A 24,560-nucleotide genomic window follows, 5' to 3' on the forward strand; every position below is an offset into this window, starting at 1 on the left:
CATTTCTTGCAAATGAATTTCAGGCTTACTTTTTTGAGGATTGTAAATATTTTCTTTTGATATCTTTGAATTTTATAATCACGAGGAAACAATATAGTTCCAGCATTGAAATGAATCCTTCCACTATTCTAAGGTTTCCTACTCACAACATTACTTAGGTGCGAGTGGGGGACGGGGAGTCTGGTTGGGCAGTGTTAGGAAGAGGTGTAAGGCAAGGTTGCCCATTATCACCGTTGCTGTTCAACCTGTATGCAGAGGAAATGATCAAAGAGGCATGGGAAGAACTGGAGGTAGGAATGAAAGTAGGCGGGGAATTCGTAAAATCAGTTAGGTTTGCTGATGACCAAGCTTTAGTTTGTCAGTCAGCCAAGGCGTTGCAACCATTGCTGAGTGAATTGGGAATTCAGTGCGACAGGTATGGGATGAGAATCAATATTAATAAAACAATGGTACCGCGATTTCCTAGAAATAACAAGGCTAACCTAAACATTAAAATAGGAGGACAAAAACTAGAGCAGGTAGAACAGTCTACATATCTCGGTAGTGTTTTGGACCAACACGGTCAAAGCAATAGGTACGTAAGGAGAAGAATGGCGCTGGGCAAAGAGGCTTTCACAAGGAGGAGGGAGTTGAGGGACGTTGAGTAAGGATATTAAGAAAGGACTCCTCAAAACTTTGATACGGAGCTTAGCTATGTATGGCACGGAAATGGGGTCATTAAATCAGGAGGCCAGGAAAAAATTGGAAGCTATTGAAATATGGGCTTGGAGAAGATGAAATGGACCGAAAGGAAAACAAATGAGGAAGTGTTAGGTATGGTGGGCGAAGAGAGGAAATTGCCGGGAGAAACCATAAGGAAGCAGGAAAGATTAAAGCCGATGTATTTTGATCGGCAGTGTGATGTTGAAGACTGTAATAGAGGGGAGAAAGTTAGGCAGACGAGGAAATGGAAGGAACAGAATAGTGATGTCGGACGAAATGAAGGGAAGAAGGAAGTACACAGAGATAAAGAGGGACTTGTTGGAGGATAGGATGTTGGGTTGCGTGTTTCGTTAGGAGAAAGAAGATATTTATTTTGGTAGTTGTGCCCATCCAATATCTACCTTAATCGGTATATTACTTATAATAATAAAAAGCAATAATATTTTTTATTTCATGGCACGAATTGCATCCCCATGACGGCGGACGCGCTACCATGAATGTGCTTCCCTGGAGCTAATCCAGCATCCGCGCCGGCACGCATGCGCGTGGGTGTTTCCCGCCGCATCCAGTCGGCCGGATTTCTTCTCTCGGCACGCGGGGAATGAGGGGGAGCCAGGGGGGGGGGGCTGGACAATGGGCGTTCTGACGCATTGACGCGCCCGTCCCTGAACAAGAGGAGTCGGGAAGGTGGGCAGGGGAGGGGGATCCCCATTAGCGGGGGGCGGACGGGGGTTGAACCCTTTTCTCCCAGCCTCCGTCACGAGTCCTCTCCCCCCGCGGCCCCCGGGGCCGGTCGCTAAATCCCAGGCGTCAATCTTTCTCGAATGGAGAGCGGGAAGGGGGTGGGGGCTGGGCAGGGGCCTCCAGCTCCGACGCCAGGCCCCTGGTCCAAGCGTCCTCCGACTCACTGGAGGGGGTCACATTCGATGGGTTCACGAGCAAACCTCTCCTCCGATTCACGCACGGAGAATTCAAAAGAAAACCATTTCATTCACCACTGAATTACTGGAATGGTGTTTGGGAATATTTCGGAGATTGGGCACAGTTGTAAGAACATTAGCAGGGAAATAATTTCCAAAATAAGTTTTTGCAAGGAGAAGAGAACTGGTGACAAGTACTTATTCCAAATAGTGACGCAAAGAAACGATATTTTAAGACATTAACATAGAGCATAGTGCTTAATGAACCGGGAAATTCATCTTCAATGCAGGAAAATGAGCGTTAATTGAAGGCTCTTAGAAGTGGGCGTGGAGGAATTAAGATGGAGGGAGGCCAAGACAAAGACAAGGTTTCGTGTGTCTGGTGTGAGAGGAGAAATTGCTGGTGGTGGTAGGGAAAGAGGGCGAAGGGGATATAGAGAGGCGGAGTTTGGTGGTGATGAGCCCAAAAGAATGTCGCGTTAAGCGTGGGAGAGGAAGGAAGAGAAAGAGGCATGGGAATAGAAAATAGAAGACGTGAACAAATGCCGAAGAAAAATAAGCAGAGAAAACTAAAAGAAATGCACATGATACGCAGAATAAACGAAGTGGTTTGAGACCGTCCAAATCCAAAAATTAAGCGGATGATTAACTGTAACTTTAATAATATAATGCATTAATAATTCATTAAATAATGACACCAAATCGGCGCAAATTATTTTGCACTGTTCGAAATAACTTATAATACGTAAAACTCGAGTAAGATGCGATGATTTGTTCGGCCTTTGGGCTGAGAAAATATTTTATTGTTTTAAATTATGTTAATAAAAACACCAAAATGTACCAAAAATATAGAATGCATGGCTCTTTATTATAGGTAAATGAAGGAAATTCTCGCATGTCACGTGACTCCAGTTGTGAGAATTTAGTGGACGCCATGCCAGAGTCGATTGAGCTATCCAATCACCAACGACCCCTGACGAAATGTAATCACGTGGACTGGAGATCGCAGGGGGCGCCGGGGGATTGATTGCACCCACACCCCTCCGCGGGGAATATTGCGAACGATGGCTCTGAATAGACTCGAGGAATATGGCGACCACCGGCACTGCGAAATGCAAGGAGTGCTGGGGTATGATGGGGGACCGTGCAAACAGACGCGTGCTTGAAAAACGCATCATTTCGACAAAAAAATGCAAAGCGCTTCACATGGTTAACATAAAAAGTATCGGGAAAAAAGAATTAAAATAAATTTATTTCAGAAAGATTTATAGATTTACATATTTCGTATATTGCTACAATGCCTATTAAAATTCTTCAAAGTCATCGCTTGAGTGCCGACACACTTTTGCCAGTGGCTTTTTCACGAGTCAAAGGCTCCCTGGTAGGCGGAGGGTCCTTAATGGGACAAACGGGTAAGCGTTTTTCAAAGCACTTGAGGGTGCTATTGGTGGTACCCTTTGATGGATTGGGGATTTCACTTTCATAGGGGATAGGAAATAGTCTGATGGTGCCTAGTCGGAACTGTCGGGGAATCGTCGCGATGTCGTCGCAGAAAGTCTTCGCAAGCAGACACACTCGACTCTTGGTCGCCCGTTAAGACCTTCGGGATAACGAGTTTGGTTCAGATCTTTCGTATTGCCAAATTTTCAGTAATATAATGGTGTGTGCACTGCCAATATACGATCAATGCCAATATATGATCAATCCCAATGCCAATATACGATCTGTGATCATGCGCCCGCTTGATCGACGTTCTAAATTCAACACTTCACGCACACGCTTGTAAATAATTGTTGGCGATACTTGTTATATTTCAGTAGATTTCGGTTCCGCCGTGAATGTGTTCGATCGAGTGTGGTGAGACTTTGCCTCTTCCTGGGGGCGGGGTGGGGTGAGGGGGTGTGAAAGGAAACGCGGCGCCTGATGACGCCATAGTCGAACATTTCCAGCGGGCCATAGATAGGTCGGGCGGCGCGGGGGCGGAAGAAATCATCAGTCGGACAGACATCCCGCGCCATCTCTCTTCACCTACCCTGACTATTTTTGGGCAGCCTCCCTCCCCGCGCTCCTCTCGTCTTCCCAAGTGAATGACCTGGCCCCCACCCTCCGCCCCTCTTCTAATTAGGAATCGGGAGGAGGCTGACAGGGGAAATAAGAAGATCGAAGGGGGGTGGGGGGAAGAACATTGTGTGTGTCAATGGTGGGCGGAGGGGCAGTGGGGCGGGGAGGCTGCCTCTCGTTGGGCGGCCGGTGCGCGGGTGTCGGCCGAGGCGCGAAGGACCCACCGCCGAACTCCCATCCACCCTCCTGCCTAACGTCTCTTTTGGGAACCATTAGATGGATCACAAATGGTTTCCGATTAGGATTATTATTTTTGTTATTGGCTATCGACCGTAACATACTAGATTTTGGATGGCTACTGACTGAACAACGATATATAACTTCAGACTCTCCTCATAAAACAAAACCTGACATCCGAGGCTATGATAAACCCTTCTTCAATTCCGAACACTTCCCTCCTCCGTTCATTCCGTCCAACATTTCCATCCCATGCCTTCCCCTTCCTCGCTTTCCTAATGTTCCCCTCCCGTATCACATCCATCAATCAACATGCCTTGCATCCACCTTTCCTACCTCCTTTTTAGATTTCTTATTACATCGCTGATTTTCATCAATATTTGATTCGATTATTTAGGGCTTTTGATTTGATCTAAACCAAAGCACTTTTATCGACTGGAAATCCTTTGCAAAACAATTGTTTTTCTTTTGATATTTTTAACCAAGATTGTCGATTTTTAGACTCTATATCAATTATACTTTAGAGACTCTCAGGCCACAAGGAAATTTTAATAACAGTTCGAAATAAAATTTCATCATATGGAAATCATTTCTATAAATTGTAATTAAATCCTTCTTGTAATTAAATCAAGAGTTTTTCAAAACGGAGTGGTGTGCACGGTTAAAGCGCCAGTTTCGCACCTGACATCGAGAGTAAGTAGAATGCGTCACTGCGCGAAAGCTGCTGAAAACACGAAAATTACGACGAAAACGATTAAATATGTCTTGAATCGTAAGCGTTTTTAAAAGCTCACGCGGAGGGGAAACCTTTAGCATAAGTGGATACCTCTTATCACCCTTCCATTACATTGTTGGGCATGACTCAAATAAAATTTAAAAAGTGGAAGCACAATTATCCACTCGGAGGTAGGTTGGATTGATGAGGCTAGAGCGTACCTAGCACTAAGCCAAGCGGCGTGTGAAAACCACAAGTGTAGGGCATAAGTGGGGCCAGTTCCTTTCCCTGTGCCACCCGTCGTTTCCCTGGAAGATGCGGTACCCCCAAAAATCACACAGCTTGGGTTAGGCTGAGGGTACTCAGGGGCGCCTCCCGGAATCGAACCCAGGCCCAGGTTAGTAGCTCTATCCGCAAGGCAGTAAATCTCAACCAAGAAGGTCCAAGTTGAGACCTTTTTCTATTGAATTTTAACAACAAGTAGGAATTGAAACAATCACAAAACATCTGCAACCACCGAGGAGGAGGGTGGCACGTCCAGACGGGAATCGAAGCCCAGACCTCCAGAATAAAGAGATAAGCCCACAGGTAGCGAGTCTGAAGGAGATTGATTTGACTTCCTGTCAGCGAAATGAGGAATCCTATTCATCGCAAACAATTTGTGAGCCAGGGCCGTAGTTAAAAAACACGCACAATCACTCGAAATGCTATTAAAAATGTTCCAGCCCTCCTCAACAATTAATGTCATCACTAATGACGTGATTACACGGCTTAGTTATTGACTTCGGGGGATAACGTGGGCATCCCATAACAGCACGCCTTAAAGGGTCATCGCTGGCGAACGTCCACCGACAGAGCGGGGCTTCAGAGTCCATGGGCCGGGGGCGAAAGAGACGAGGGTTGCCGCTGCCCTCTCGCGGAGCGTGCAGTCAGTGGAAGACGATTCGCGGGATTCCGTTCACTTTCCCTGGACCACTTTCTCGCAGGCACAGGAAGACACGCGTCGTCTGCTTCGTCGTTTAAGGAACCAACGTGAGGAAAGTGCTTAGGCATCCCGCGCCTCCTAAGATCATCATTGCCTTATGTAATGCCAAGAGCGACTAATGCGCCCGAGTCAGGTGAAACCAAACTCCCAACTACTAACAATCAAGGCGAGGAAACGAGGCTCCGAGAACCGGTGGCGGGGAGGGTTTGAACGTGCTAATTGAATGCCGAAAGCCCTTCCTGATTCGGGAACGGCGGTATTTTGCGGAGAAAGTCATTTTCACACCCAAACGTTCCGTAGTTTGTGCGTGACGCAGTTTTGTCACCCGCTGAGGAAGTGAATGGTAGCGATGACAGATTGAGTTAGTCTCCGCATACGAAAGCTACAGTAAGAGGGTGTGGTGGGTGGTGTTTGGGAACCAGCTGTGCGTGAAATGGTCTTCAATTGTTAAACCACCGTTCAATAAGTCCTGGGACTTATTGAACGGTGGTATTATTTTGGGATGCGCAAGGTATAATTTACATCGAACACCTTGAAAAGGGAGAATGTATCAATAGTGACTTTTACATCGAGTTATTGGTGCTTTTGAAGGACGAAATCGCAAAAAGACGACCGCCCACGAAGAAGAAACAAATAGTCTTTCATGACGACAATGTGCCATGGTGCCACAGGTCAATGAAAACAATGGCCAATTTGAACGAGTTGGGCTTCAATCTGCTTCCCCACCCACCCTCCATACTCCTCTCCAAATCCAGCCCCAGCGATTACTGACTGGCTGTTTGATGTGATCTCTCTAACAGATGCTCCAGGGAAAAAGATTTGGCTCGAGTGAGGAAACCATCGCTTCAACTGGAGCTAATTTTGAGAGGGCAAGAACGAATCGTTTTACAAAAATGGTATCGAAAAGTTAGAAAAGCGTTGGAATGATTGCGTAGCTCTTGAAGGTGATTATAAGGATGAATAAAAATGAATTTTGCGAAACAAATGTTGTTTTCCTGGTTAGTCCCGGGACTTATTGAACGATAGGTTATGTTTAGGGGTTAGGTGAAAGATGGGACACATATGCAGTCTCGTCTCGCCCCGACAAATAAGTTTGTCGGACCCAAACGTCTAAAGTTGCCAAGAAAGCCTTCGACGAGATTTTTCACAATAAATTAATCCACAAAACTAAAATATTACGGTATTAAAAAGAAGGCGACCAACTAGAAAAGGGACTTCTTATCCAACCATAATAAAAAGGGGTCGACGCGGAAGCACCCGACATCCAGAGCTCAGCAATCAACAGGTTCATTCAAAGTCAATTTACAAAATATCTCACGAAACATAGGTAGTGCAACGCTGAAGTTAGAAAAGCGTTACGAGGTCAAAAACCATATCACGTGTGGCTGAAAAATACGCAGCGTCGTTAGATGAGAAACATCTCCCTCCTGCAATCCGCCCAACAAAACAAAGCCTCTTTCAAGCTAACCCGCATGCAAGTATCGTTCTATTGCGTGCACCCAACGAAAGGTTTTATGTGTAACACCCATGTTTTTCAAATGGTCTGACAGGCTAATCCCGACCCCAACTATTTTTTTAAATTTATTTTTTGTTTATCTTTTATTTTATTCCAATAATTGAGTGACATACATTTTCTGATAAATATACCTCCATCCATCCATAAGATAACCCCCCCCCCTCTCTCTCTACACCACCCCGACCTCTGGTCTTTATCACTATCGGGCGCAATATCCCAGTGTCCTTGTAAATCACTGTGTAGTCTGAAAATAATCCGCGATTTTTGCAGACGGGAGATCTCAGGTAAATAATGAAAACTATGCCCAATAATATGGATAAGGAAAGCGTAAATTATATTTATTCATTAAAATGAACTTTAGTGGGCTTCGGAGAAAGTTAAAAGACTCGAACCACAAACATTGAGGTCGGAAAACGTTATTAGAAATTATACGTGGAGGGATATTAGTTTATTTCACGTAAATATGCAACGCAATAATTGGGAACTTCTATGGTATAACAGAGAAGTCAGCAGAGAAGTAGCGGAGTGCAGCATATAGAATTGCTAGAAGCCCTATACCCCCTGCCACACACTCCAGGGAAAACTTGCGTGGTCGTATGAAGCTGTAGATATATAAGTTTCGAAGGATGGTGGGGGGTGTGAGAGCGGAGGCAGGGTGGAGAGGGTGAAGGGAGGTGGAGGGGGGGGAGGGGTGGTGACCCGTCGGAGGAGCAATCGGGAGTGGGGGGGGGGCGAAGATTTCCCCAGGGTGTGGTCGCCGAGGGAAGGGTACATACATTTCGGTACCAATCTGGAGTTGGGAGGCGAGAGAAGCTGCAGGCGGCAATAACCGAGGACGTTCACACTTCGCCACCGTGTTTCTGAAGCCCTTTAATCACGCGTGATGATCGTCGTGATACTTCCAAAACCTGGAACCTCCCACACTATCGACAAGTACAATGATGAACATACAAAAAGTATCGTAAATGGGTTCCATTAAAGGTAGAGGTATAAGTTTTGATCATAAAATAAATTTATGTGAGATATTGTAACAATTCCTCAAAATTCTTCAAAGTGCATCCCTTGAGCGTTGACGCACTTTTGCAAGAGCAGCTTTTCCAAGGCTCGACTGCTCCCTGGCAGGGGGATTTCGGATAAGGGTATTCTTAAGGGGACTAGCGTCCAGGCTTCATTGATGGCACTTCTGGTATGGTGGTGTCCCGTGAGGGAGGAAGGATTTCACTTTGGGGAATAGGAAATAGTCTGCTGGTTCCAAGTCAGGACTGTAAGGGGGTTGGGGAATCGTCGCAATGCCGTTGCAGAAGGTCTTCGCCAACAGGCACTCTCGACTCTGCTCTTGTTTGTCCGTCAAGACCTTCGGGAGGACGAATTTAGCGGAGATCTTTCGCATCGTCAAATTTACAGCGATAATGGTGTCTACACTATTACTGTCTTGCCAGTTCCAATAATACGAGCTGCGATCATGCGCACACTAAACAACCGACACGGTCTGAATTCAGCACTTCACTCAATGCACATCAGGGAAAAATTGTTACTGATACTTTTAAATAAAAACCTTGTACCTTCTAGACAAGTCGTACTTTTAGAGGTGATTTCGCCCTTGGCGCTCAAAAAGGGGTTTCCATCGACTGGGAGGAAGAAGACGACGGTGGTAAGCCTTCCTCCTCTTCCATCCCAGAGGCGTGCCGGCGTGTTCCCTAGGCGTGTGCATGTGAGTGCCTTTATGCGTGTGCCTTAAAAGAGATGAAGAGATTACGTTGCTCTGCCCGTCTCCATTATGCCGGGTTAACTCCCCCCCCTCGGATGACAACAGGTGGCTCTGGGGTGACGGGAATCGACTAGTAGGAAGGGGGAGGGGGTGAAAGAATGGCTGTTCGTACGGCCCTCACGCCTTGTGCCGATTTGGTGAGCAAATACCGACCCCCCCCCCCCCCAAACATTTCCCATCGACGGCCCAAAAACTCCGGGTCCGCCCCTGCGATCGAAAAATCAGTGCTTACGAAACAACCAAAGGGTCCATTTCACGTAGATATCACTTGATTCGGTAGTGGGATGCATCTACATCTCACCGAGCAAGCCGGGCTCGGGGAGGTCGATGTTGACCGACCGATCGATGTAGACCAGGATGTTGTCCGACCGCGGTGAAAATATTCGGGTCAAAATTAATCTGGTGCATATTCACCCCCTGTCACACATTCTAGCGGTGGATCTCGGGGCACTACAATATCTTTAAGAAATACAGGCACCTGTATAAGCGCGGAGGCGCGGACGAGTGGGCAGTCGCAAGCCACTTTCGGTCGAGGGAAGCCGGGTCCAGCAGCAGTCATGTCATGGTATCCTCTTCCCTTATCGTTCATGGAATAAACGACATCTTAAATCTCTCTGTTCTACACTTAATCTCTCTAATTTTATTGACATGATATCTCCTACCGTAGCACGATGGGGATAATAATACATTTTCAACATCATTGCCACATCGCTAGTTATCGGCGTTTAATGGCATCAGGAAAGACATTGGAAACGCGTTGAGCCGAAACATAGATTCATACGAGGGCGATCCGAAAAGTAAGGTCCCCTATTTTTTTCATGTAAAATCAAAGTTATTCTCAACTTTGCGTACATTGTTGGAAAGGTTGACCATTTTTGCCATTTTTCTACATAGCCGCCTTGATAATCAATCATTGATTGATTTGTGGAGAGCCTTTTGATTGAGTACGCCGTTCGTGGGATGGGATGTTTAACTATGGTTGCTTTAACTATAGTCCTTGGTACCTTTCGACAAGAGTAGGATAATGTCGACGCTAATGCCTATCACATACATCCCTAATGGCGCAAATGACCTCAGCTGTCGGTCGCCTCCCCTAATAACTGCTACTGCTGCGGATAACTTCTTCTTTCGCCACACCGACGAACCATGGCTCCATCGGTATTCACACCGAAATTAAATAACGGGAAATGAATACGGCTCCGCCCTGTATAGCAGAATTTCCCTCCCAAACGACCGACCGACCGACCGACGCAGGCCAATATTCAGTCAACTCGTGTTACTCTCCGACGGCGTCCACTCGACGGCGTGTGACGGATGGAAATCTAGAAACGAGAGAGATATTCTCACTCAAACGGTACGCACCACGATGGGTCCTTCCGGTCCCGAAGTTCTGACGGTGGCCCCGAACCACTGCCCCGACTTCTCGTCCAGTTGGGTCCTCTGGAGGCCGTTAAACTTCACGTTGTTTCCTGCGGGAGAGAAGGAGAGTCCGTGGATTAGTCTGGAGCCAAATGTAAACTAATATAAGGCAATCAATCCTATTGCCAGATACCGTATTCGGGAACTTATTAATACACAACACAGTCATACTGATCGGCCCAAAGTGGTTTACGGGGAATGAAGGGCGGAAGGGGGGGGGGGAGGACTGAACCGAAAGAGTGAAATGGAAATTAAAAACTACGACTATCGATTTTTGACAAAAGAACACAATACCAAATTGTAAGAAAAAATGGTCATCAATTCAAAAAAAATATATCTTCTGCAGAATAAATAACAAAGATCAATCCAAGGGATGGTTTGGTGGGCAAGGTAAGATACGCATGAGCCAATACGAAGCCTCATCCAGGGCGTGTAAAATTCATACCCGATGATCAGGGTTTTAAGAAGGGTGACGTTTCAAGAAGCAAGGGTTTAATATTCAAAGTTTACCGCCCGAGGTTTCCTGGGTATCTTGCTTTCTCTTAATCGTTTGCAGTCTGCCATTCCGTCTGGTTTTGCTTTAAAATCGCGTAATTTAACGGCATCCACCCTACCCACCCATCCATAGCCCTTATCCCTACACCCCTACTCCAACCAAGAAACAACTCCCCCCTTTCACCTTGCCTACACAAATATGGTTTGTATAAAAATTATCGGTAGCAACTGTTTCCTGACGTTCGCGTGAAGTGTTGAATTATGACCTTTGGTCAACTGTGATCGCATGATTGCAGATCGTATATTGGCATTAACATGAGACAGTGACGAAGCACACCGTTATCACTGAAAATATGGCGATTTGAAAAATCTGCGCTAAACTCATCCCGAAGGTCTTTGGACGGACGACCAAGAGCAGAGTCGAGAGTGTCGCCTTCTGCAACGCCATCGCGGCGATTCCCCAACCTCATTAACGTCCCGACTTGGCACCAGCAGACTATTTCCCATTCCAAATTCCAACCCTCCCTCCCTCAAAGGACACCACCATGGGACCCACCCTAAGTGCCGTCAAAGAAGCTTACATACGGACCCTTAAGTACCCCCCGCCTACTAGGGAGCCTTCGAGTCGCGGAAAGGCCGCTGGCAAAAATGTGTCGACGTTGAAGGGATGTACTTTGAAGAATATTTAGAGGCTTTGTTGCAACATCTGGGATAAATCCATTTTCCAGAAACTTTTCCCGAAACTTTTCCCGATACTTTTTATACAGACCTTAAATGTTCATTTTAAAAATTTGGAAGACTAACGCATAAAATCCTACGGTAAAAACAAACATCGACATCGTCAAAAATGTGGAAACACTTGATGTGCTAATTATCAAATTATTATCGAATTAAATCGATCAAAAATGGTTCTGTATCGATACACACCGGCCATCCTTATGCATGGTGTGATGACACCCTGGAGGGGAGGGGGGGGACGTCCCCGAAATGTGTGCAAGCACGTGGTGAAAGTTTCTCCGCGCGCACCTCCGCCCCCCCCCACCCCACGTGGCAGACGGCGCTTCGCCGCAGTCGTCCACTTTTTTCTTTCCCGAGATTGCTGCGGACATCGCGGGAAAACGGTAGCGGCGCTTTCCATTGTTAGGAGCGTAGAAGTCGGTCGGTGGGAGGGCTTGACTTTTTCTTTCGCCCGGGGCAATTTACTCCAAATCTCTCTTTCTGCAGGGGCAAATGGGGGTCGCAAGCCCCCACCGGCAGACGGACCACATCAAAAGCGAGGGAAGGGGGGAAATGGGGGGGGGGTCGTCCCGGCTGCGATTCGAGGGTTCAATCTTTCTTCCTTCGAATCCTTTTTTATAAGGAACAGACTGAGCGCGCGGCACCGACTGACTGGGCCGACTTTCTCCACCATTGTTTCTCCAAAGAACATGCGCACGCCTTTTAACGGTCATTTGATTTAATGCAATAGGGAAAGTCTGACTGATGAATGGAGTACCATCTAATTTGGATTTTAAACAGTCGTCCCCTTAGGCTGAACGATACTCTCGGTGATTTAGATTAATGGCCGTCTTCAAAGCGCCCAACAATCTCCGAACCCCCATCGGCATTCGTCCCTCGCATCACACAACCACATCTAAAGGGCAGAGTGGTGCTAAGTTGAAGACACTTTCGAGGAAGGCAAGGGGAAACAACCTCAATCAATAATCCCTTGCAACAATGATGAACATAGATCTGAGTATGACTCCTGGCAACTACCGGACTCGGACGACTGGGCCTTGTGTCTCGTCGGGCATTGGGAAAGGTAAGGCTTGCACGGTCATCATCTCGCGAGATCCATGCGAAGCAAAATCTTCAGCAGAATCCTAAAAGAAGATTCTGAAGAAAACCGAAGCAGTTAATAGGTATTTCCAATGCCAGGACGATTTTGAGGACCGGGATATTGCAAAATATATTGAGGGAGAAATAGATAGGATATATAGAAATTTTAAGGGTCGTGCAAAGTGAAAGAGTGTTTTGGTGTTTGCACCCCCTGTCTCACACCTTTTTGGTGGATTGCGGGATATTTATGATGATTTTGATGACGAAATGAAAGGATAATAGGAGTAACTTCAGCGTTAACTGTAGAGCTGCAATATAAAAGAGCCAGCGAGGGTTGGCAATTTTATTTAACAAGAAATGTAGGTAGGAGCGTAGTATAAATAGAACAGGTAACGGATACAATTTTACTAATAGAGATGGAAGAAGAACCGACGAACTTGGTCATTGTTCAGGTATACATGCCACCGAGCAACCATACACAGGAAGAGGTCGATAGGATATACGATCAGTTAGAGGACATAATCGCGCGCGTTCCTGCAAGGAAACAATTGATAGTGATGGGGGATTGCGGCGGGTCTGTAGGAGGAGGAGGAGATGGTGATGAGGTGGGGGACTACGGTTTAGCAAAAGTGCTGATTTAGGAATTGATTAATTCACACCATTTCCAGGGAGCGGATGCGGATTCAGCAAATAACTTAGTATTATTGAATGGTAATTTCCGATTCAAAAGTATAAAACAGGGAAAACAGTTGAGTAAATGGAACGTATAGGCATTAACTGGATTGAGAAGAATGAGTATCAGCAGGCGGTAGAGAAAATCATGAATGTGGGAAAGGAGCCGAGCGGAATAGAGGAAAAATGGCAATTTACCCCGCATGTGATATCGAAAGCTACAAATGAAACTACTATAACAGCAAATAGTAAAATAATAAGCAAGCTATGGATGGGGAAGGATTAAATTGAGCTTCTTACGACCTATTTTTAGACTGACTATATTGAATAATATTTCCTCAAACCTTGAAGGGTTTTTACTGTAAAAAAAAGGAGGGCAATATTTAGATTGGTGTTGTGATTTACGGGGAAGTTAATCCCTCGCCAGTGGTCAGACACACATTCAAAATATTAAGACGTTGACATTTAACCGGGGGGGGGGTGGGGCATGCATTTCCCAAATAGGTTTACAAGGGAATTAATCCTATTCCCAGGGACCGTATTCGGGAACTTAGAAATACACACACAGTCACACTGGTTCAGGCAATAGGATTAAGTTCCTTGTAAACCTAACCGGGAAACACCTCCCTGCCTCTGTAAATGTGATCGCCTTAATATTTTGAATGCGTCTGATTACTTGCGAGTGATTTACTTTCCCTGTAAATCACCACACTGATCTCAATATTCTCCCCTCCTTTTTTCCTTTCACGGTGGTGTCAATAAAACCCTTTGTCGCTCAAGGATATGCCATTTGATTTAGTCAGTCTAAACCATGGATTACGGCGAAGATGGTTAGAAATATGAACAAGAAAAGGAAATGGAAGAATGCAATATGGAATTAAGGAAGAAAGAAGGGTACAGAGTTGAATTTCACAGACAAGGGGAAACGCATAAGTGGTGAGGCACATATTCCCCATGGCAACGTTCAATTTCCCAAGACGCTGTACATCAAGCTAAAAAGCCCACCGCTCACATTTCCAGATGTTTGTCGTCCAAAGGCATCGCCGGCCAATTGTACTCGAAACCCCACTTCCCCCCAGTGGTCGGGAGCCCGAGGTCTCCCCGGCAAAATATGGTCGCTCACGGCAGTGCCGGTTGACGGTGGAGCACGAAGAAACCCACCATTCACCATTTTTACATCGATACCAGACGCATGGTACACACAGGCTCTTCCTCACCCTTAACATACGCACCGTAGACGCGGATGGGTCGCGCCCTCTCTTTGACCCCTACCTAAGAAATAACCGCCACCGATCAACGCTCCCGGGTGCCGCACCTGTTCCGCCCCCGAGATTGAGCTCTTGACGGCGAGGGGCGGCATTCGCCCCGAAGGCACCCCCCCTCCCCCCGACGTCGCCCACACACGCTGGCCCAGTGGCCATGTACGGCCAGAAAGGTCACCTCCTTCCGTCCGCGCACCTTCGGGGGGGAGAGGACAGCAGTGAATGGCGGCGACAGACTCGACTCGTCACTCGTGACACGCAATTATGCAACTGTGATTTCGTCATGGACGGCACGAGCGAGAGGGAAAACATCATGGAACGAGAACGCCCAGGATGAATACCAACGAAGCTTCCTTCACTGATGCGAGCCGACTGGCTGACCCGATTCATTAAATGTCATCGTAGAATACTTTTTCTGCCGAAAAATTCGCCGCTATCTGCGACACTCAAGCAGAAAACATTGGACGAAACATGAAAATTAACTTTAAAATCTCAACTCTCTACAGAGTGAATAGCAAAATAACTATCCACATAATAAAAAGCCATAAACACGGTAATCAAACCGAAGATCAGTTTGATATGTGTTGGTAGAGTTCACCCAACACTTAACAACAACCCTATACGGCGTGTAGAATTCACACCACAGGGTGATAAGGGGGCCAGTTCCCTTCAATGTGCCGGCTATGGTTTCCCAGGAAGATCTGCTACCCGAAATACAACACAGCTTTGGTGGAGCTAGGGGTGCCCGAGCTCGGGAATCGAACGCGGAGGGATCGGAATGTTGCGGTGGCTAACGTACTGGCTTCTCACCCAGAGGATCCCTGGGTTCGAATCCTGTACACGGCAGATCTTTCGCAGCGGTGTCCCAATCCCTACTTGAGGTGATTTGTGGAGGGCACTTTGAGTGAGCACGCCGTCCGTCGAACGGAACGTTTCACTATGGGACACCCCTTGATGCCTTTTGCTAAAGTAGGCCAATGCCAACGCCGGGTTTCTCTCCTCCCTTCATCCTTTCCTGTCCATCCCTATTGGACCAAATGACCTCAGCTGTCGGTCGCCCACTCTTAACCAGGGGGCTGTTTTAACAGTTCCACGACCACATCCAATCGCGATCAATTTTAGATTTAAGTTCACTGCAATTCTTAATTCTCTACTTTCGACTGCTGACTAAACATTGATGTGGATGCCACTCACCAAATGTGGTCCGCTCGGCGACGCAAAATGCGGGCTCAGTATACCCGGGCGCAAATGCCATGGCTCTGCCGATCAGCGATCCTCAATACTCGCCCATCAACCTGGCGTTTTTAAGTACACGCACGCACGCACGCACACTCTTTCACTCTCCAACGCAAATCTAGACTCATTCACAAAACTACTCCGAAAAAATGATCAGTGGCACCGATAAAACGGTGGCGAGGCTCAACAATAACAAATGAGCATCTCATTTTAAAAGAAAATGGGTTCCATAAATCTATTCCCAAATATTCCCTCGGATTTCCACGTTCTTCTTAACGAAATGTCTCTCACGACACTTTGCCATGGAGTTTATGAGCCCCTACCCTGCGAAATGATAAGAATAAATCTTAAATTTTACGCGGGATATCATTACGTTAAAGGGAAATGTTAAAGAGTAAAAGAAAAACTCTTTCTTTCATTGTTGAGGCCCGCTTCTACCATTTGCGGGAGTGAATCCGCAAGGAAAACTCTTCCGCAATCGTATTCATTACGTCAAATGAGATTTAAGCGACTACCATTTTGGGGAAAACGAGAAAGTGCGAGCGATTAATCCGGCGAACCAAAGGGGGGAACTTTCTCCCCCCCCCTCTCCTTTCCCCTCGTCCTTCAGCCCCGGCTGCGACCCCTATTCGCGGAGCAGAGGGCGAAGGGACGGAACTATCTAAGAAGTCGCGTCACATAAGGAAAGTCTCCGACCGATTCGTGGAAATTGGAGAGCGCCACCAAAAGCGGAGGTCTTGACTCTGAGCCTCGGAATGCGGAATCTCAGGCAAGTCCGGGCAATTGAACGACGCAGAGCGAAGAGCTCCTCCCGTGACATTCGTTCCACTTCTGATTTCATCCCAAAAATTGAATTATTTAGAGCAAATAACTGCGAAATCCATATATTCGTCAAGGAACTACGCAGAGAAAGTAATTTAGAATATACTCTATCAATGATGGGCACTAGCAACAAGGACATTTTATTTTGATTCCAAACGCAATTCCCATTAAAATATTTCTACGAGAGTGATTTTAAAAGTTCTCAGAATGCAATAGAAATAAACCACTTACTTCCGTGAAACCTTGTTTCCAATTTAGTCTCCCAGTACACTAATGCACTTGGTTCAGCGATGTTCCTATGTCTTGATCCCGTCTCGAAAATTAGATTCCTTCAGGCCTGTGCAAAAGACCGGTCCACTTCGGGTGTTAGTCTTTTGTTGGAAGAGAATATTCGTCCACTGAGGAAGATTTTGAGCTTGGGGAAGAGATGGGAATATGATGGAATCAAATCAAGTGAATAAGGTGGGTGTGGCAACAATCTTAGTCCACGTGCTTTTGCCATGGCAACTAACTTGCGTGTGGACGTGCATTGTCTTAGCGAAACATGACTTCTTTTCCATGTATCTGTGTGTTGCTGTAGTTGACCCAGGAGGTTAGCGTAGTGTTTTCCAGTAATTGTTTGACCATTTGAAAGATAATCTATCAGCACAATCTCTTTCACATCCCAGAAAACTTTCCGGACGACCGTATTGCCTTTGCTTTCTTTAGTGGTGATGAATCAATACATATCCACTACTTTGACAGCTATCTTGTTTCTGGGGTATTGTAGTGGACTCAAGTTTCATCGGTGGACACAAACCGGCACAGAAAATCTTGTTTTTTGCTCTTTTTACGGGGAAAAAATTGCCCGGAAATTACTATTCTGATGCGTTTGTGATCTTGCGTTAAGAGTCGCGCTACCCATCTATCAGATAATATTTTCATATCCATTTCCATTTCTAAAATGTGATATGCCCATTCAGATGACATTACTACAGCTTCAGCTATATCTCTCACTTTCATTCGGCGAACATCCACGTTCATTTTATGCACTTTTGCAACGTATGTATTGTATACAGGCCCTAAAAAAACGTCACTTTCAGGAAAAATGCCTACATTGCAAAATATTCCATATAGCTCACCGTATTTAATATTGGTACTTCATTCCCTATGCATAGGTTACATTGAATTATTACGCTAAAACCGACAATCTTCCGATAAGTCAATACGGAAGTACAGTAATGGAGAGCGCATCCCCGCCCGACCGCAGTCGCACTGACGAAGCCAATGCTAAGAACACCTGCGAGGTGGAAGGGAAGGGCCCCCCCTTTCGGTCCGGGCTTCGACTCTGCGGGCCACCCTCTGTCCGCGGCTGCCGCCGAATATCCCTCCCCAACGCCCCAGTGACCAATCAACTGGCCCGCCACATGACCCGGGTGAGCCGCCGCACCTCCGCCGGCGATGGGCGAGGTCTAGATATAGTAGGCCGTGCACCTCTAGCGGCATCGCCATAATCCGAGGGCGGGCGAGTGGGCGAACTAGTACCGGTGGGAGAGGGGGCCTGCCAGGTCCGTATTTGGGCGTCCTTCGACTCCACCAAACGGCGGACTCCTCCCGCGCGTCTAAATCTCCTCATTTACATGCTCGTCTCGTTATGAAGGGCCCCCACATACAATCGCTTCGAACTATAGGGAGTTTTTCGGTGCCGCGGTCCCAAGGACCCTTGGTCGAAATCGTTAACGTCCGGGAGATATATTATCACGGGGAAATGGCTTCGGGGACGGTGTTCATCATTGGCGCAGCAATCGCGACCGAGTGTGCTGTGCGTTAAAATTCAATCATGAAATTAGAGCATCGACCATACTCAAAAGTAACCGAATCCGAACCTAGGGCCAGAAAACCTTTTAATCCTTGTTTTTCGGTGGATCATTTTAACTCCCTGGAATCAAAAACGAGAAAAACTACATGATTTTTCCTCACCACATGTTTTATTAAAAGCCGCCACGGCCAAAGTATCGTGACTTTTATGGGATTTTCGGTCGGTCATTAAGTAAATATAAGACCTAAATAGATTTTCAAAGCGGCTGACATACAAACTTGGTAGGAAAAGTATCGAGAAAAATTTCGGAAAAAATAGGTTTATTTCAGATATTGCTAAAATGCCTCAAAAATCTTCGGAGTAAATCACAACCTTGAGCGTCGACACACTTGGTTTTCCACGACTCGAAGGCTCCCTCATAGGGGGATTCCGTAAGATCCTTAAGGGCACTCGTGTAAGCTTCTTGTACAGCACTTAATGGTCCCATGATGGTGTTGTCCTTTGAGGGAGGGAGGATTTCACTTTTATAGGAATAGGAAATAGTTTGCTGGTGCCAAGTCAGGAATGTAAGGTGGTTGGGGAATCGTAGTGATGTCATTGCAGAAGGTCTTTGCAAGAGCAGACACTCGAACTGGTTCTAATGGTCGTCCGTCAAGAGCATCGGGACGAGTATAGCACAGATCTTTCGCATCGCCACATTTTCAGGGATAGTGGTGAGCGCACTGTCATCTTCATACCAATGCCAATATTCGATCTGCGATCATGCGCACACTTCATCGACAGCACTTCACGCAATGCACGTCAGGAAAACATTGTCACCGATACTTTTCATATACAAGCCTTGTATGCACTGTGACAGATACTCACGAGCAAGAAAACAGTATTGTGCATAGATTCGGTGAAGTGCAGCCCGCCCGTTCTTCAATCGATAAACATGATTCGGTTTAATTTGCTGAAGATGATGTATGCTACCATGTCACCTAGCTTGGATAACATTCAAGCACTAAGATTCCCATCTAAGAGAGGGTGTATGCCTTCGGCCACTGCAAACACTACCCCCCCCCCTCCGTTCACTCGTGCCCACTCACACACGCCTCTCTCGCTTCCCCGCCCACGCCCCTCCTCTTTCCCCCGGTCCACTCGCCCTCCACGCCCACGGGCCCCCTTTCTCTCGCCGGAATCCCACGCCCCGCTCCCCTCGCCCAACTCCCACGGTGGACCCCTCTCCCGCCAACCAGCCGCTCCCTTTACTGCACCGCATCTGCTCCGAGTGCACCGTCCCAGACACTGCCGCACTCCGTTCGCCGCACTCAAACGCGCCTCCCGACCATTTACTTGGCTATAACATCAAAACATCAGTCTCCCAGACCATTTATTTTTCTTTATAAATAAGAAAATACCTCATTTGAATCGCGTTTCTACAATGATACATCTTCCGTTTCCGTACTATACAGATGAGGAAACTGCAACACTCATCAAATATTCCAGTTTTGCCCTTTGAAAACTCTTTGTTTGTCGAAACATGGAATCAACGTCATAATATAATATTCAGTGCGGAGAGAATCCGACGCACATAATTTCAGCTCTCTTAAAAGTTTCGTCCAACCCGCCCTCGCGCTGTCGTTGCATATTAAGAACAAACCCGAAACGAAAAGGCTGAGCAGTGGTTTCCTTACGCCCCAAGTCTCTTCGTCTTTGCGATCGATGAATGCCCAAGTTGTTTCTTTGGGTCAGTGGAACGGCATGTGGACTAAATGCATGAGCTTCCAGCTATTTGCCACAAAAGAAGAAAAATGCCAACTCTATAAGGAAGAAAAGTAGGGTAATGTAACAAGAACAAAAGAATTACTGTAACTACAATGAAATCACGCCTACGCAAAAATTTAAGTGATTCTACGTTGAGTAGAGTTGACCCTGCTGAGCGGAAAACACATCGCGGTCATCATCTCAAACCTTTCGATAACCGAGGTTTTAAGGTATTAAAATCATCGAACATTACATTATTATTACATCTCGTGCCGAATGTTCATTGCATCCAATCGGGTGTTCGATTAATGACAACCATGATCGAAGGGAACTTCTGCGCTCATTCCCATCGGCGTTTTATGGCGCGCATTATTTATCAAAAGTCAGGCGTCGAGAGACACGTGGGAATTCACTTGGCTGCAGGGAAGCTTCAGATGAAGGAAAGACGCGCATTTCCGCGTGAAGTCATTAATTTAACCATCAGTCTTGAGGAAAGCGAGTCCGGTGCAAAGCAACAACCCCCCGCCCCCACAAGTGTTAGGGGGGGGGGGGTCCATCCACTACTCACTCTCTCCTCCCGTGTCCACAATGACTGACTCATTCACCCAGAGATGCGATGCCCCCTCCCCTCCACCCCTCCCTATCCGCACCCCCCTTCCAGTAGTCCCTTCGACCCCACCCCCCCACCCGCTGCAGTGAACGGCCGCAACAGAGATGCCAGAGATCGACTTGCTTCTTTTATCTTCTTAAGGCCTGTGTCACCTTTCCGCCTGCCGTGGCCTCAGATTGTACTCGAGGGAAAAACGATTCCTTATTGCTATCGAAGCGGCTCTGTGGTCCGTCTCCCGCACTGCTCACTGTGTCCTCGCCCACCATTGCGATTCGGGGCTGGAATTATTCCCTCTCTGTGTCAGCGCCGAACTGGAATGATGCCTCTGTTTCCAGTAGTGAGTGTGGTCGTGCATCCGTGCTTCCGGCGTCTCCAGTCGGAAGGGAACGGAGGGAATTGGTGTGCAAAGTGCAAACGAACTTCCCGATATCCCATTCGCGTGCAGATGACAAGAATACTTTACACAAGGTACGCAAATGAATTAGCGAAACGTGATTGACTCTCAAGTCCTAGCAATAGCGTACCTCATAGTAAACTACTCACAAAGCTAGAAGCATATGGCATGGATAAAAATATCCGGGGTTGGATTAAAGACTATTTGAATGGTCGGGTTCAAAGAGTATTGATAGATGGAGTTAGCTCAAGTGCAGTAGAAGTTACTTCAGGCGTTCCTCAGGGAAGTGTCATCGGACCTATTTTACTTTAACGACATTAACTTCGTAGCTATCAGTAAAATAAGTTTATTTGCCGACGATTTAGTGATTTGCCGTGATATCTGTAATCCTGATGACACAGCAGCTTTGTCAGATGACTATAAATGCTATGCAACGCTGGTGCGACACTTATCAATTAACATTAAACTTAAAAAAGTGCGTCGTGATGAATTTTTGGAAAAAGAGGAATTCCCTCCGGAATGCCTACTGCAGCGTGTAGATTCGATTAAATACTTAGGCGTTAGCCTCACTCACGACCTCTCCTGGGTGAAACACATACGGGGAATATGTGGACAAGCTAACAAAAAATTAGTAGTTATTGGAAGAGTACTAGGTAAATGTGATGAAACGGTCAAAGAGAAATGTTATCTGTCGTTGGTTAGGCCTCATTTAGAATATGCTCCAAGTGCACGGGATCCTCAGGAAGTTGGATTGATTGCCGAATTGGATGGCGTGCAGCGTAGAAGAGATAGATTTATAAAATGTTGTTAAGATAAACTTAGTAGCGTACCCAAAAAATTAGAGCAGCTAGGCTGGGAATCACTTAATGGAGCGAAGGTCAAGTTATAGATTGAAGCTCTTGAATAAATTTGAAGGATATCTCTTTAACTACGATGTTGAAAATATAGTATGTTTGGCCCCATCGTACTAGCCCAGTGTGGGCGGCGGGGGAGGGAGGTCAGGTGACGCCCTCCGGTCCCCCTCCGCCCACCCCACGCGTGTTAGCACACGGCTTCCGCCCCCACCCCCCCACCGAGAACCGCCGCATTCCACTGCAGGCAGCCTCCGGGCGGGAGGAAGATTTTATTGGCCAACTTTTGGCGCTGATAAAAAAAAAACCTGTTTGGTTCTTAAGCTGAGAAACAAACCTCTCCGAGCATCTTCGATTTGCAAATTACGACATTTCATTTTATGACGATAGCCACGCCCTCAAGATTTGAATTGTCTCAATATTCCGCGGCCGAATTAAAATTCTTTTTCGAAAATACTCCGTTTAACATTCCTCATTTATTATCGATAATGACTCTATCCGTAGAAAGGAAATGCATTTAATTCAAATAAAAGAACTTGAAAATTTGAATACACACTCAGTTGTTAAAGATGACTCCGTTACAGAAACATAACAGGCTCTTATTTTGAAAGGATTTTGATTAAATTTAAAGTATTGCGCTTCACATACCAAAGGGTTTTTCAAGAAGAATGTTGACTTAATGGCATTATTCCGCAATGGTTGATATTTCTCTCAGTTTCAAATCGACGTTTAATACTTCCTAAGGTTTCCTAAGGTTGTCGATGAGTGAGCAATGGCCTGCACTTTGGAAACCCTTCCATCAAAACAAATATGATCGGTATGCATAGAAATAAATAGCTGAAACGCTTGTCTCCCCAAGGATCGCGAAAGAGCAAACTCCACCGTCGCATCGGACACTCAATGGCGCGACTCACCGGTTGGCAAGCATTTTACAGATTTGAAGAAGAGTTTATGCAACCACTACAACTACAGCAGTGAAATATTCTAGCCCCGAATATGAACAATTCCATTATGTATTAATGGAGGGGAACAGAGAGGGGCCAGACTCCATCTTCTCGCCAGACACCATCTTCCTCGCCGCATAAAGAACTCCCGCGACTCCCGACAATAAAGAAATAAAAATACGAAGATACGCCGCATAAAGATTGGATTTATACGGTTACCGGAGTACACATCTCCCGGAGAAGGGATCGTAAATCCCCGGAGTCTGCAAACGGCACTAAATCCTCCCGTTTCGTCCGGCTCCCTGAACGGGTAAACGTTGCACCGAAGGGACCCCTCTCTCGGCAGGCGCCCTCTCACCCCCCCACCACCACCACACGAGGGGGGGGGGGAGGTTCGTGCGGCGCCTCCCCATCGCAGGAAGGGAAATTCCCGGGGCACACCGTGAAGATTTTTATTTTGGTCACGTAGGTGAGTTGCCTTGAATAATTGAGACTCCGGGGCTCCGCATTGTTTTCTCGGCCATCCCCGCGTCCGGTCCCCGATATTATCGCCCGCCGCTCGAGGGATGGCTGGAAAGGCGCACACCCCTCCGGAGAGGGGACGCTCCTCGGAATCCCACCCACAACCGACACACGACGAAAGGGGGCAAAATACGACGCGGTGGGGAGAAATGGAAGGAGAAATGATTGGTGGGACGAGGGAAATAATAGCGACTGGCAAGGATTGGCGTTATGCATCGATATAAATCCGTATCAGATATTTTATGCATACACGGTTTGTATAAAAAGTACATAATTAACCGGCTGTAGAAATTCAGCACTTAACTCACACGTTTAGAAAAAATTGTCACCGATACTATTTAAACAAACCTCGCACATAGTATATCGTGCGCCGCGGAAGTGAGTTTGGGACGAAGAGAGAAGAGGAGAGTTCCTCGGAAGGTCAGGAGGGAATGGGTCATGGGTCACGGGATGGGAGTCAAGGAGATCTCGGAGGAAGAAAGGGCGGGGGAGAGGGATGTTAGGCGTTGAGGAGGAAGGCGTGCGAAGGGATTTGACGTCTGTGTGCGCTCCCGTCTGTGTGCTGGCTCCATGACAACCGGGACTTACCTTGCCGAATTTGGGTGACGAAGGGCGAGGTGACGCTCCTTCATTTGCGGGGAGACATTAGATGTGACTCCGAACCTCTTCCTTGAAACATTGACGCCTTTTTTTTTACTTATCGATCGTCAAATTACCTCGATTGACTAATAAACGTTGACGAGAGTGCGGCGTTGGTGACCAAATAGTTTCGCCGAGTGTACCCGCTACCGAGAAGCAGCATCCTAACGACTGTCGTGAAGTTGTATTCCGATTAAGTGAGTCGGTGAGTTCGCGACGGATAGAAAACGCATTCGCGATTTGGTGAATGCAAACAAAATTGTTATAAAAAGGATCAGTAAACATTTTTTCCAGACGTGCATTGCGTGAAGTTCTGAATTCAGACCACTCAATACTTGGCGATGCGTAAGATCTCCGCTAAACTCATCCTCCCGAAGGTCTTGACGGACAACCAAGATAGCAGAGTCTTGTGTGTCTAATTGCGAAGA

General features: G+C 46.7%; 1 protein-coding gene across 2 annotated transcripts in view; it reads right to left on the reverse strand.

Moving 5' to 3' along the window:
- Positions 1 to 24,560, reverse strand: part of LOC139687396 (integrin alpha-PS2-like) — a 391,921-nt gene that overhangs the window by 120,873 nt on the left and 246,488 nt on the right. For both annotated transcript variants that reach the window (XM_071584525.1, XM_071584524.1), the window contains exon 3: positions 10,267 to 10,373. In XM_071584525.1, coding sequence (XP_071440626.1) covers positions 10,267 to 10,373 — 107 coding nt within the window. The remainder of the gene's footprint in view (positions 1 to 10,266; positions 10,374 to 24,560) is intronic.

The sequence above is a fragment of the Hetaerina americana genome, unplaced genomic scaffold (genome assembly GCF_022747635.1).
Source record: "Hetaerina americana unplaced genomic scaffold, ioHetAmer1.1.p SCAF_190, whole genome shotgun sequence".
In the NCBI taxonomy this organism is placed as follows: domain Eukaryota; kingdom Metazoa; phylum Arthropoda; class Insecta; order Odonata; family Calopterygidae; genus Hetaerina; species Hetaerina americana.